This window comes from Lutra lutra, chromosome 1 (genome assembly GCF_902655055.1).
Source record: "Lutra lutra chromosome 1, mLutLut1.2, whole genome shotgun sequence".
In the NCBI taxonomy this organism is placed as follows: domain Eukaryota; kingdom Metazoa; phylum Chordata; class Mammalia; order Carnivora; family Mustelidae; genus Lutra; species Lutra lutra.
This window is the reverse complement of record NC_062278.1, coordinates 217,175,255-217,188,675: the sequence shown is the minus strand read 5'-3', so window position 1 is coordinate 217,188,675 and position 13,421 is coordinate 217,175,255. Positions and strand designations below refer to the sequence as shown.

The following is a 13,421-nucleotide window of genomic DNA, read 5'->3' as shown; positions in this document are numbered from 1 at the left end:
AAAAGCAACGTCAAGTTGCTTAAATCCCAGCTCTGCTGTTCAGTTGCTGGGTGACTCTGAGTAAGTCTCTCATCTTCTCTGGGTCTCATTTTTTTCATCTATCAAATGCAGGACAGACCTCATAGCACTAGTGAGTACTCAAGAAAAGATAGCTATTTTTATTAGGCATTAATAGGTCCAAAGTTTTGGTGTGAATGGGCCTTGCAGTGAGAGAGACTGAGCCTTTTGAAAGAAACAGTGAGGCCAAGCAGCCAGCCTAGGGTGGAGATGGGCATGAGCCTAAGCGGCATCCCAGAGCCAGAGAGATCTCAAGGCCAGTGGAAAGGGAAGGCACAGCATCATGGTGGAGAATAGTGGCGTCTCTGGAGCTGAGGGCATTCCATCCTCAGACAAAAGGCCAGTGACTGGGAGATCTCACACAAGAGCTAAGTTGACCCGAGTGTACACGTGGGGGTATTCTCAGCACTTTGGTCTAGGAAAGGTCATGAATAATTCACTACATGTTCTCTATATGTTAGTTCCTTTGCTAAGCACCTTCCATTTTGATCATTACGCTCACACAACTGGCCACAAATTCTTCAATCAGAAGTGGAGTCTGTTTCTCCACCTCTTGAATCTGGACTTGGCCACAGGACTGGCACTGGCCAATGGACATTCACAAAACTGATGGAAGCAGAGGCTTGGAAAGCATGTACACAAAAGGGCTTGTCATTTCTTGCTGTTCTGGGAACTCTGAGCATGTGAATGAGCCCAAGCTAGCCTGCTGGAGGATGAGACAACATGGGGGAGAATCAAGGTATCCCAGCCAGCAGCTGACAGCAGGTGCAGGAATGAGCCTTGTCTGAGATCAGGTGAGCCAGCTTAGGCAGGAGAATCTCCCAGCAGAATCCAGAACAAATCACCATCCAGAAGAATCACCGACTAAGTTTGTTGTGCAAGGAAGCAAACTGAGACACTCCAATTGATAGGTGAGGAGGCTAGGCACAGAGATGTTAAGTAACTTGGAGAGGTCACATAGCCTTGAAGTAGGGGAGCTAGGCTTGTCAGACTCTAGCTAAAACTATATAACCACTGTACATACTACTCAGTGATCCCAAGTCTACCTCTGAGAGGTCAGAAAGCAGGACTTGGTCATTGCCAGGGGACAGTACAAGGGAGGGCTGGCTAGGTATTCAGGGCAAGTCAATCATTAGCTAAAATGTGACATAAGCAAGAGAGAGAATCATGCATCCCCTAGAGCAAGGTTTCTCAACCTTGGCATTGTACATATTTTGGGTCAGATCAATCTTGGCCCTGGGAGACTGTCCTCTGCCTTGTAGAATCTTAAGCAGCATCCCTGACCCCACTCGGTAGATGTCAGTAGCAACTTCCACCCTTGAGGTGTGACAACAGATAATGTCTCCAGACATCGCTGCCCTGGGAGGGAAATCACTCCTGGCTGAAAACTAGGGCTCTCTTGTGGTAAAGCCAGCATGACTGACTAGTTGTTTTCTTGATGGGTCCCAGAAGGATGATCTTTCTGAAAAGTTCAACCTTGTCACCTGGGAAGGAGAGTCTGAGAGGATCCTGCATTTTCTGGTTAGAAACACAATGTGACACAGACGGGTCAAGCTGTCCCTGGGATGGTGGCCCAGCTCATGGTGCCCCCCAACCCCCTACACATTGCCTGCATGTGGACCCTGGAGTTCTCACCTGAGCAAGGTCAACCTGCAGCCGTAATAGAGAGGCCCAATACTGCTGTTCTGGAACAAGGGTTTGAGCTGGGGATGAAAGACGTGTGGGTCAGTAGACAGGCCGAGGGGCTGGGCAGAACAAAAGTGGGCACTGGAGGGTAGGCATTGGGGGGACTTTCACCAGACGATTCAAGGTCCTCTCTGTGGAATTGAATAGCTGAGATCCTGGGGATCCCATGTCCTCTGTGTAGCGCAGGCTGGTGATGGTGAAGTTGAGGGTGAAGGGCACCAGAGACAGGCTCACACCTGCAGCCAGAAAGGGAAAGAGCGGGTTCACTATGACCTCTGGCTGGGATGGCTGTAAGCGGCAGATCCAGGGTTATCACCCCGTCTGTGTCAGCTTTGCATCCAGCCAGACTTACAGATGGGGAGGGGACTCTCTACGGGATGGATGCTTTCCACCTGATGTTTCTAAAGGCAAACCTTTGGTAGACATTTTGGGTGGGGGGTGGGGAGGAAAGGAGCAAAGTCACTCTGCTGCCCCCTGGGGGTGGAGATCTTGCACAGTCTTTTTTTTTTTTTTTTAACTTTTATTTATTTTTTTTAATTTTTCAGTGTTCCAGAATTCATTGTTTATGCTCCACACCCAGTGCTCCATGCAATACGTGCCCTCCATAATACCCACCACCAGGCTCACCCAACCTCCCACCCCCCGCCCCTTAAAACCCTCAGACTGTTTCTCAGAGTCCACAGTCTCTCATGGTTCGTCTCCCCCTCCGATTTCCCTCAACTCCCTTCTCCTCTCCATCTCTTCTGATTTTGCCATGAGAGAATGTGCGGCTGCTGGAGTGGTCAAGCCTGTTCCCTGTGTGAGTGACTTCTGCCTTAGTTCCATTAAGCCATCTTTGGACACTGGAGTATAGGTGGACTGATCACATCTCCTGGTGTCCCCTGGACAGTCATATGGCTCTCATATAAATATTAATTTCAACCTTCCCTTTCTTTGTCAAAAGTGTCCCCCAAACCAATGAAACAAACAAAAAACCAACTATATGGTCATCCTGGGGTTAGGGTATGAAGAATCAAAATGCCACAGGTCTGAGTGATTATACCCTTTACAAATTTCATCTGAAGAACACCAATTGTGTGCTAGCCTTTGTACCAGGCACTTTATCTCAGTTTACCCTCACCACAATCCTGAGAGTGATCCCCAGGAAGGGCTAGTAGAAAGTCCACACAGAGGTTAGGACACTAGAAGAACAGACAAGTGTCTGATGTGGCCAAAGCTTAGAGATTGAGAGAGACAGTGAGTAGAACAGGCTGAGGCCAGGTGGCTGAAGGCAACCAGACCATGTAGAATTGAAGTTTCTCTCTGGGACCAGACTCCTACCTGTAGAGCTGAGGATGGGGGACAGAGTTGTGGAAGATTCGGGAGAGAATGTGGAAGTCACTGGAGCTGAGAAAAAAGAATATGGGAAAAATTATTAAGTCTCATCCTGAAGGAATGTGGACAGAAGCTGTTCATTAGAATTTGGGCTTCTGTTTGGACTCAGAGCAAAACCCTGGGTGGGTTGGGGGCTCCTCTGAGTCTGTGGCTGGACACTTAAGGAGGGAGCATTGGCAGCTTCTTTCCAGAAGAATGTGCTTTGGGGAATAAGGGTCCACTGGGCACTGAAATTTCACAGTCTCGAATACTCACTGCTGGTGGTAGGGGTCCAGTACCGATGGTTATAACCTGCAGAAAGGAGTAAAGGGCTGTTATAATGGGTAAGAGTTAAGAAGGGTGTAGAAGGTAGACCTAGAGACAAAATTCATTAACAAACTTGCTGAGATTTATAAATGAACAATAATGGCTACATTTTATCCCATGCCCTTATGTGCTTTATCCTTTGCAAATAATGATGAACATCATCACTGTTATTATTGCCAAAAGAAAAATACAATAGTAGAGCTGTCCCTATTTATTGGGAATGTACTATGCACCAGAAATAACACTAAACAACACACAACAAGGAAATGGGGAAAATTTACAAACAAGTGTGTTCATGTCCAAGTCTTATCCATGTCCTCTCAATCCACAAAAATAACTTAATCCTTGCTCTCTCAGCTTCCCACCCTTCACTAAATTTTATAATAATATGACTTTGTCTTTCCAGCTTAGTTTCTGGGTTTTCTTTTGTGTGTGTGATGTAGAAGTTGTAAAGTTGTGGCAGGTTGAGAGGGTGTTCTGTGGAGGGGAACAAGATAGAGGAGGGGGAATGCATGTGTGATTTGCAATATTAGAGGAACTTTGGAAATGGACTAGGAGAGTGAACATGAGAAGAGAATTGGAGGTCAGATGGATGGTATAAAAATTGGAGTCTGATTTCTGCAAAGAAGACATCCAGATGGCCAACAGACACATGAAAAAATGCTCCACATCACTCGGCATCAGGGAAATACAAATCAAAACCACAATGAGATATCACCTCACACGAGTCAGAATGGCTAAAATTAACAAGTCAGGAAATGACAGATGCTGGTGAGGATGCGGAGAAAGGGGAACCCTCCTACACTGTTGGTGGGAATGCAAGCTGGTGCAACCACTCTGGAAAACAGCATGGAGGTTCCTCAAAATGTTGAAAATAGAACTACCCTATGACCCAGCCAATTGCACTGCTGGGTATTTACCCTAAAGATACAAATGTAGTGATCCAAAGGGGCACGTGCACCCGAATGTTTATAGCAGCAATGTCTACAATAGCCAAACTATGGAAAGAACCTAGATGTCCATCAACAGACGAATGGATAAAGAAGATGTGGTATATATACACAATGGAATACTATGCAGCCATCAAAAGAAATGAAATCTTGCCATTTGCGACGACGTGGATGGAACTAGAGGGTATCATGCTTAACGAAATAAGTCAATCGGAGAAAGACAACTATCATATGATCTCCCTGATATGAGGGAGAGGAGATGCAACATGGGGGGTTAAGGGGGTAGGAGAAGAGTAAATGAAACATGATGGAATTGGGAGGGAGACAAACCATAAGTGACTCTTAATCTCACAAAACAAACTGAGGGTTGATGTGGGGAGGGCGTTTGGGGGGGTGGGATTATGGACATTGGGGAGGGTATGTGCTATGGTGAGTGCTGTGAAGTGTGTAAACCTGGCGATTCACAGACCTGTACCCCTAGGGATAAAAATATGTTATATGTTTATAAAAAATAAAATTTAAAAAAAAATTGGAGTCTGAAAAGAATTGGGGAAAAGAGAATTTTTCATGAGTGTTTCTCTGAGTCATGGTTATCTTCTTGGATGCTCTGTGAGTGGTGGGAGTAAAGACCAGACCCAGAGGGACCCTGTGATTTACTTGGGTTATTCCTGAACTCTCTCATTTGGCCACCAGGACAATCCTGCATGGTATGTGTATTTGTTCCATTCTGAAAATGTGATATTAAAGCCTTGAGAGGTTGTAAAGCATGTCCAGCATCACATAAAACAGAGATCTGTCACTCACCAATCCTCACACTGTTAACCATTGCTTTAAGGAAATCTCCAAGTTGATACAGAGGAGAAATAACTAATCAAGCATTAGATTAGATTATTAGGCTAGAGGTCATTCATGTCCTTTACTGTCCTGAGATTAGAGGCTTTCTCTATCTGCATGGTCTGCAGTGTTGCCTTGTGGCTAGGAACTTGGGGTATAGAATCAATCCTGGGGCTGTTTGAATCTTGACTCTGTCATGCATGATGGCTAAATTATCTCAGGCAAATGACTTCGTGTCTGAATGCAAGATGGCTCTCTCAGCAAAAATGGCTATAAAAACTCACAGAGTTTTGGGTAAGATTAATAGGAGATAATACAAATGAAGATTTTATCACAATTCCTGGCACATAAGAATGTTCTGGTAAGAATTAGCCACAACTGGGGAGCCTGGGTGGCTCAGTGGGTTAAGCCTCTGCCTTCGGCTCAGGTCATGATCTCAGGGTCCTGGAATCGAGTCCCACTTCTGGATCCCTGCTTTTCCTTCTCACTCTTCCTGCTGCTCTCCTGCTTGTGTTCTCTCTCTCTCTGCATCAAATAAATAAATAAATAAATAAAATATTTTTTTTTAAAAGAATTGGCCACAATTATAGTTACTATTCTCACTGTTAGCATTGCTCTTAGGAGCATTGTGGCCAATGATGTTGTGTACGTGGTTATCACTCACGGAGTACGTGCTCAGTATGACGTTATCTCATGAAGTGTGTATAGCTCTGACTGGCCTGTGGGAACTCAGAATACTGGTTGTCAAGATGGAGAGAATGACATGGGGTGAGGGCCGGCATGGTCCCCTGCTGCCCATTCAGAAACCTTAGCCACAGAGTTCTGCATCACCCACTTCTTTTTTTTTTTTAATTTTTAATTTTTAAAATTTCTTTTCAGTGTACCAGAATTCATTCTTTATGCACCACACCCAGTGCTCCATGCAAAATGTGCCCTCCATAATACCCACTACCAGGCTCACCCAACTTCCCACCCCCCGCCCCTTCAAAACCCTCAGATTGTTTTTCAGAGTCCATGGTCTCTCATGGTTCATCTCCCCCTCCAATTTCCCTCCACTCCCTTCTCTCCATCTCCCCATGCATCACCCACTTCTTTCCTTGGAGTCTGCACACTCCAGTTAGGCTCCTCTGGGAAGCAGTGGAAATAAGGAGGAAGAAAGATGTCATCCAGGAGGTGAAAAGAAAAAGGAAATCAGCTTCTCATGGTGTGTTAAGCACTAAAAAATGAGTCCCCAAGGAAAGGCTAGGTTTGTTGGGGCACCTGGGTGGTTGGTTCAGTGGGTTAAGCCTCTGCCTTTGGCTCAGGTCATGATCCCAGGGTCTTGGGATCGAGCCCCGCATCGGGCTCTCTGCTCAGCAGGGAGCCTGCTTCCTTTCCTCTCTCTCTGCCTACTTGTGATCTCTGTCTATCAAAAAAGTAAATGAAATATTAAAAAAAAAGAAAGGCTAGGTTTGCATCAGAACTATATATACATTTGTACACAGCAATTTCTCAAACTCAGCATTATGGACAATTTGACTTCGTTAATTCTTCATGGTGGAGGGCTGTGTTATGTATTGTGGGATGTTTCGCAGCACCCTGGTATCTACCCACCAGATGTCCCTGGTACCACTCCAATTATGACATGCCAATATCAATATCTCCAGACATCGCCAATATCCCCTGGGGAGCAGAATCAGCCCAGTATATGGTGTACCGGTATAAGGAAGTGTGGGACTGGAGACCCCAGCTGCAGCACAGACACTCACCATTGACATAGAGACTGTCTCTGTCCAGGATGTAGGTGCCCAGCTGCGTGACACTGTGGGTCAACTGACTCAGCTCCTGGTACAATTCTTCTCTGTTCAGCCTGGGGCCCATGGGGTCAGGACGGTAGGTGCAGATGGCATCCACTCCAGTTGCTGCTCCATCCTTCTCAGTCCTAGGGTGGTGGGACATGGGAATAGAGGCCTCCTGAGATGTGGGAGACTTATGTGCTTCATTTGTCTCTCACCTTCAGCTTGCTGGCCCCGGCCCCAGTCTTGGTTTGATGATTTTTTTTTAACTGGGTCTTGTCTGGTTCCTCATATGCATTCTTTTCTGGGACCTGTTCATCTAGGATGAGCCAAACATGTGGAGCCAAACATGTGGAAGCATCCTGGACCTTCCCCTGTCCTTGGTCACCCCCCACCCCTGCATCCAAGCAACATCCAGGTCCAGCTCAACATCTCACTGGTTTCCCCACCTCTGTCCCATCCTCACATCAAATTTTCTCATCCCTGTACCTACCAATGCACTACTTAAAATAAATGACATCACACCAAAGCTCTGCTCACAACTCCATGGTTGACCACAGATCTGAGAGAGATGCCACCCCTTGAAATACTTTGCCAAAGTTTCTTCTGGCGAATGCTCATTCAGCTCAGGCATTACCTTCTCAAGACTCTCTCCACTCAGCTCCCTCACAATGAGCTAAAAGTCCATCCTGCAGGTTCCTATGACCTCAACATAGTGCTTTATCATTGTACTAATCCTGTTCCTATTATGGTTTTAAGTCCATATGGCTGCTGTCCTCCCTATACTGTGGGTACCTTGAAGGAAGGGCCTGCGACATTGGTGCCCTTAGCATCTATCATAGGGCATGGCCTCAGTACCTCATTTCATGTCTGCCCAATGAGTCAGGGCTGCCCTTTCCGGCCAATGAGTATGAATGTTCCATGGCTCTGCTTCTCCAAGTAATTTAAGACCTTTATTTGACAGCCACCTCTTTCAGGAAGCCCTCTCTGATACACACAGGCAGATGGCATGCCACCCATCTGAATTCCTGGAAGGCCCCAGTCATTTATGATTCTTCTAGTTGCTATGTTCAGGTCTTTTCCTTCAGGTGAACTTGCCTGTGACAGTGCAAGCCTTCGTGTTGTAAGGGAGGGAAGTCTCACCTGAGCAAGGACAGTCTGCAACCAGAGTACAGTGGGCCAATACTGGTGTTCTTGAACAAGGGACCAAGCTGGGGAGGAAGAAGAGAGAGGTGAGCAGGAGGGCCTGAGATGACTGGGCGGGGGGGGGGGTAGGGTAAGGACAAGGCAGGCTGGGGAAGGCACTGTCGGGCTCTTACCAGGCGATTCAGGGCCCTCTCAGTGGAGTTGAACTTAATGGAGCCTGGGCGCCTCATGTCTGGGGTGCAGAGCAGGTTGGTGATGGTGAAGTTGAGGGTGAATGGCACCAGGTCAGGACCCACACCTGCAGCTGGAGGGAGAGAGAGGGGAGACCCATCACAGTCTTAGCCCTCACCTGTATATTAGAAGGAGGAGACTAGTGCCGTCTCTCTGTCCATAGTATCTAGTAGGTGAAGCCTGAGATATCCTATCTGGGATACCTTCCCTCCTCAGCTAGCCAAGGGAGGAGAGCTCCATGTTAGCTGTGTCATGTCAGCTCAAAAGGAAACCTCAATCTGCTCATCTCAGAGTGTCCAAAGGCTGACCTGTCATCGACATTTTGGTGGGAAGAAGGGGGGCCAAGACTTTTGTGCTCAGACTTTGGGCCACAAACCCTTGAGCAGTCAAGAAATCCAAACAGTAGTTATTTCCATGAAGGAAGTGATCATAGAGATAGAATAGAGATTAGATCCCATCTATGTGTGGAATTTCCCCATCTATGTGGGGAAATGCTACTCTATAGGAAGAGGTTTGAGCAAAAGACTGGCCGACCTGAATCTGAAGGACAAAGAGAAATCAGGAACAGAGCTGAGTTGCCATTACAATGAGAGCAAAGGCCCTGAGGATGGAAGGATGCTTGGTCCCTGGAAGAACAGAAATGAGGCTGGTGCAGCCAGAGATGAGGGAGCAAGGGAGACAGTGGGACAGGCTGGGGCTGCATGGGCAGAAGGGTCCAGATGACAAAGGCATTCCCTAACCAGAACAGGGGTTGAAGCTTCCTGGGACTCAGAGGTTAGACTCCTACCTGTAGAACTCGGGGTGGGAGATAGAGAAGTAGGAAGTCCTGGAGAGAATGTAGAAGTCATTGGAGCTGAGGGAATGAAAGAATACAGCATGAATATACATTATTGGGCCCAATCATGAAGGAGTGAGATGATGAGAGGACAGCGCTGTTGACAGGAGCTGGCATCTCTAGTGGGTGGTCTGGAGCTGCTCTGGGGCTGAGAACCTGGGGGATGGTGGGTACTTCCGCCCCAGTCCCTGGGATCCGGTGTAGGGAGGAAGTGTCCTAGGGGTTCACGGACATCTGGGCCCTCATGACTTACGGCTGGTGGTGGGGATCCAGTACTGAGGATTATAACCTGTGGAGAGAGCCAGAGAGGAAGAGTAAGCTGATGGGAGGGGGCTAAGAAAAGTGTGAGGGGTATGACTTGAAACACTCAACACAAATCTTCTTGAGTGCTTTCTCTGGGACTCATCAACTCATTATGAGTTAACTATCTCATACTTCAGTGCTCACATCCGTGTTGTCCTCAAGATCATCAACTGCAAAGACGATGATCAAAATACCCCTCATCTTATGGGGGTTCACTAGGGGCCTGGGACAATATCAACCTCACCAAATGAGTATAGCAACAAAAACTTTATGAGAGTGTTTCCAGCCTTATTTGTGTTTTCTTCGCCAATTAAATATAACTTTTTCCTTGGTCTCTGAGTTTTTCCTACTACCCCACTCTTCAGAGACAGCATGATCTTTGACGTAGTTCCTGGACTTCTGTAATGTTGAACTGAGATCATGAGTGTGAGAGAGTGAGGCAGACAGGCATAGGTAGGAGTCAACCAGAGAGTATAAAGTTGGAGAGGGAAAGGGAATTGGGGAAAAGAGGGTTTGAATAAGTATAGCTCTGGATCATGGACTAGCTCCTCTCTGATGCTCTGTTAGGAATGCAAGTAAAACTTAGACCTATTTTATATTTGGTGGTATGACAGTGTTTCTTCAAATGAAACTGTTCTTTGAGACTGGACCTAGTAGAAAGAGCCCTGTGGTTTACTTAGATTATTCTGGTTTTTATCTCATTTGACCTTTACAATAATCTTAAATGATGTTTTTTAAAAATTCCATTCTAAAAATAGACAATTGAAGCCTAGAGAGGTTGTGTGGCTTGCCCAGGGCCACAGGATGAGCAAAAAAACAGGACCAAGGCTTAAAGAAAGATCTATAAATAACCCAAACCCTCACCGTCAGCTACAGCTCTAAGTTAATCTTGAGGACTATTGAAATATAATACAGGTTTTAATCCAGATAGAAAGACAATGTCAAAGGCAATACAGTGGAGACATATTTAATTGAGCATTACTTTAAATTATTGTATTAGGAGCTCCTTGATATGCCTTTCCATCCTGAGATTTGAGGCTTGTTCTAGCTGGGTTCATCTGCAGTGTAGCCTAGTAGTGAAGGGGTCTCTTGGGGGCCTTAGAGCCAAATTAGGGTTTGAGTTCTGTTGCTAACACTCCTATTAACTGTCTGATCTTGGGAAAATAGATTTCCCTGCTTGAGCCTTGCTTGCTCCTCTGTAAAATACACAAAATATACATAATACATCATAAAGTGTTGGACAGGATTTGCAAAACATAATATATACAACGTTTGGGATCACAGGCATCCCTCAACAAATATTAGCCTTTAGTATAGGTGTTACTGTGGGCTTGTTGCTAAGAGCATTGTTGAGGGATTTATTGCTAAAAACACTGCTAACAGATCTGTTGTTTGATTCTTAGGTGGGATACAGTCTGGCTGGCCTCTGGAGGATGAGTGAAGGGCCACAGGCTATCATAACAGAGAGACAGAAGCAAATCAGTCACCACCTTGGGAACTCATAGCCTGTTGGGGAGGAGTGAAACTCCAACAGCCACTATAGGCTTGCTTTACTCTCTTCCTTCCCTGATGGCTTCATTCTCCAGTTGGGTTTCTGAGAAAGGTCACTGCAATGAAGAAGACTATGCAGGGAGCCTCTATTTTCAGACCTTGGAAGTTGTCCTGTGAGCACTAGGTGTTGTATGAAAGTGTTGAATCACTATCCTGTACACCTGAAACTAATAAAACACTGTCTGTTAACTAACTGGATTTAAAAAAAAACTTAAATAAGATAAAAATAAATACTAGTAGGGAGTTGGGGGAAATTAGAGGGGAAGATGAACCATAAGAGACTATGGACTCTGAAAAACAATCTGAGGGTTTTGAAGGGTTGGGGGGGTGGAAAATTGGGTGAACCTGGTGGTGGGTATTATGGAGGACACATATTGCATGGAGCACTGGGTGTGGTGCATAAATAATGAATTCTGGTACACTGAAAAGAAATTAAAAAAAATAAACAATTAAAAAAATACTAGTAGGACTTAGAGGCAAATTAACTGACCATGGAATGTAGTGAAGACAAATTTATCAGCATTCATGAGAAGGGTTGTAACAGAAAAGGTGAGGATAGGCAACGGAAGTGACATCAGCAAATAAAACTTCACATTAATGAAATTTTCAGAGATAGTTTACCATACTGAAAGCACACAGGGTAAAATGCTAGAATCAGATTGAAACTTAGAAAGTAATATGACAATTCACCCTGGCATAGAAAAAGGTATGCTCTGTATTGTAAATCATGTGAAAGAAGAAGGTTCCTAAGAATTTCCACCCCCAAACCTTTTCATTCTCAAAGTTTCTAATATTTAAAATGACAGGGTACAGAATAAATATTAGTTTTATAAGAAAGAAAGAAAGAAAGAAAGAAAGAAAGAAAGAAAGAAAGAAAGAAAAAGAAAAGGAAAGGAGAAGAGGAAGGAGGAGGAGGAGAAGGGAAGGGGAAGGAGAGGAAAAGGAAGAGGAAGAAGAAGGAGGAGGAGGGGAGGAAGGAGAGGAAGAAGAAGGGGAAGGGGAAGAGGATGAGGAAGGAGAGAATGAGTGAAGGAAGGAAGGAAGGAAGGAAGGAATGAAGGAAGGAGGATGGAAGGAAGGAAGGCTGCTTTGTTGGTGTTCTGATGGAAGAGAATTTCCCTATGAAAATTCTAGGTGGGCCCAAAACTATGAACACAGGTCCTGAGAAATTTCACTTCAAGGAGATCCCATCTGGGGCTCAGGAGGAGACTCCAATAGCAATGGACGTACTCACCATTGACACAGAGACTGTCCCTGTCCAGGGTGTAAGGGCCCAGCCGAGTGACACCATGGGTCTGCTGACTTAGCTCCCAGTACAGCTGCTCTCTGTCCAGCCTAAAGCCTGTGGGATCTGGGTGGTAGGTGCAGACCGCATCCATTCTGGTGCTTGTTCCATCCTTTTCAGCCCTGGGAAAGGAAGGACACGGAAATAGGGATGTTCCGAGACACTTGAGGTCCGGTCACTCTTGACGATTGTACCCCTTGGTGTTTATGTTAGCGGTCTTCTTGGGGTTTCATCTCCTGTCTCAAACATATCTTTTTCTCTTTTATTTGGGGATCCAGACCTCCCAACCTTAAGTGTTCTCCAGGGCTATTCTGCACCTAAGTTTCTTCTTTCATTTCCCAAACTTTTTATTAATTGGTTCATGCTCATTGTTTCAAGTACCAGCACCTAGTACAGTCCCTGTCCACGCAAGAATGTAAGTATAGATAGCATCCTCTCCAGGAGCTGAGTCCTGCTTGGGCTATAAGATTGGGGGTGTGTAGCTCCCAGGGAGGAAATGAGAATCCTGAGCCCCAGGATTCCCGGCATGTGAAGGGAACAGCAAAGGACAGAAGACCTTGGAGGAGGTGAGTGAGGCACTTGTGACATTGTGCAAGAACCATCATGGAGCCTGAAGCGAAGACTTTGCTTCAAGTTGGTGGATCCCAAGGCTGAGGTCAACCTCTTAAGAGCACCTTTGGAGTAGGCAACCACGTTTAGAGAAAAACAGAGAAAATGAATTAAGAGGTGAGAAGGGACAATGTGGTTCAAAAATACTTAAAATTTTTTTTTATTTTTTAAAAGATTTTATTTATTTGACAGAGAGAGAGAGAGAGAAAGATCTCAAATAGGCAGAGAGGCAGGCAGGGGCTGGGGGAGCAGAGAGCCCAATACAGGGCTCAATCCCAGGACCCTGAGATCACGACCTAGGCAAAAGGCAGAGGCTCAACCCACTGAGCCACCCAGAAGCCCCTCAAAAATACTGTTCTCCTGAATTTAAGCTGAACCTACAGTGATTGACCCAAAGCAGGGACCTTACAGGAAGAAAGACCCTCTTTTTCCTTTGCCTGGGAATTCTCGCTATTGTCCATGCTATTTAAAGCATGGTT

At 45.7% G+C, this 13,421-nt stretch overlaps 1 protein-coding gene across 8 annotated transcripts in view; it reads right to left on the bottom strand.

Annotated features, from left to right (window-relative positions):
- Positions 1–13,421, bottom strand: part of MUC16 (mucin 16, cell surface associated) — a 121,251-nt gene that overhangs the window by 52,170 nt on the left and 55,660 nt on the right. For all 8 annotated transcript variants that reach the window (XM_047703669.1, XM_047703695.1, XM_047703677.1 and 5 more), the window contains 10 exons: positions 12,283–12,455; positions 9,448–9,483; positions 9,147–9,212; positions 8,302–8,432; positions 8,126–8,193; positions 6,956–7,128; positions 3,373–3,408; positions 3,064–3,129; positions 1,855–1,979; positions 1,693–1,760 (listed from right to left, as the gene is read on the bottom strand). In XM_047703669.1, coding sequence (XP_047559625.1) covers positions 1,693–1,760; positions 1,855–1,979; positions 3,064–3,129; positions 3,373–3,408; positions 6,956–7,128; positions 8,126–8,193; positions 8,302–8,432; positions 9,147–9,212; positions 9,448–9,483; positions 12,283–12,455 — 942 coding nt within the window. The remainder of the gene's footprint in view (positions 1–1,692; positions 1,761–1,854; positions 1,980–3,063; positions 3,130–3,372; positions 3,409–6,955; positions 7,129–8,125; positions 8,194–8,301; positions 8,433–9,146; positions 9,213–9,447; positions 9,484–12,282; positions 12,456–13,421) is intronic.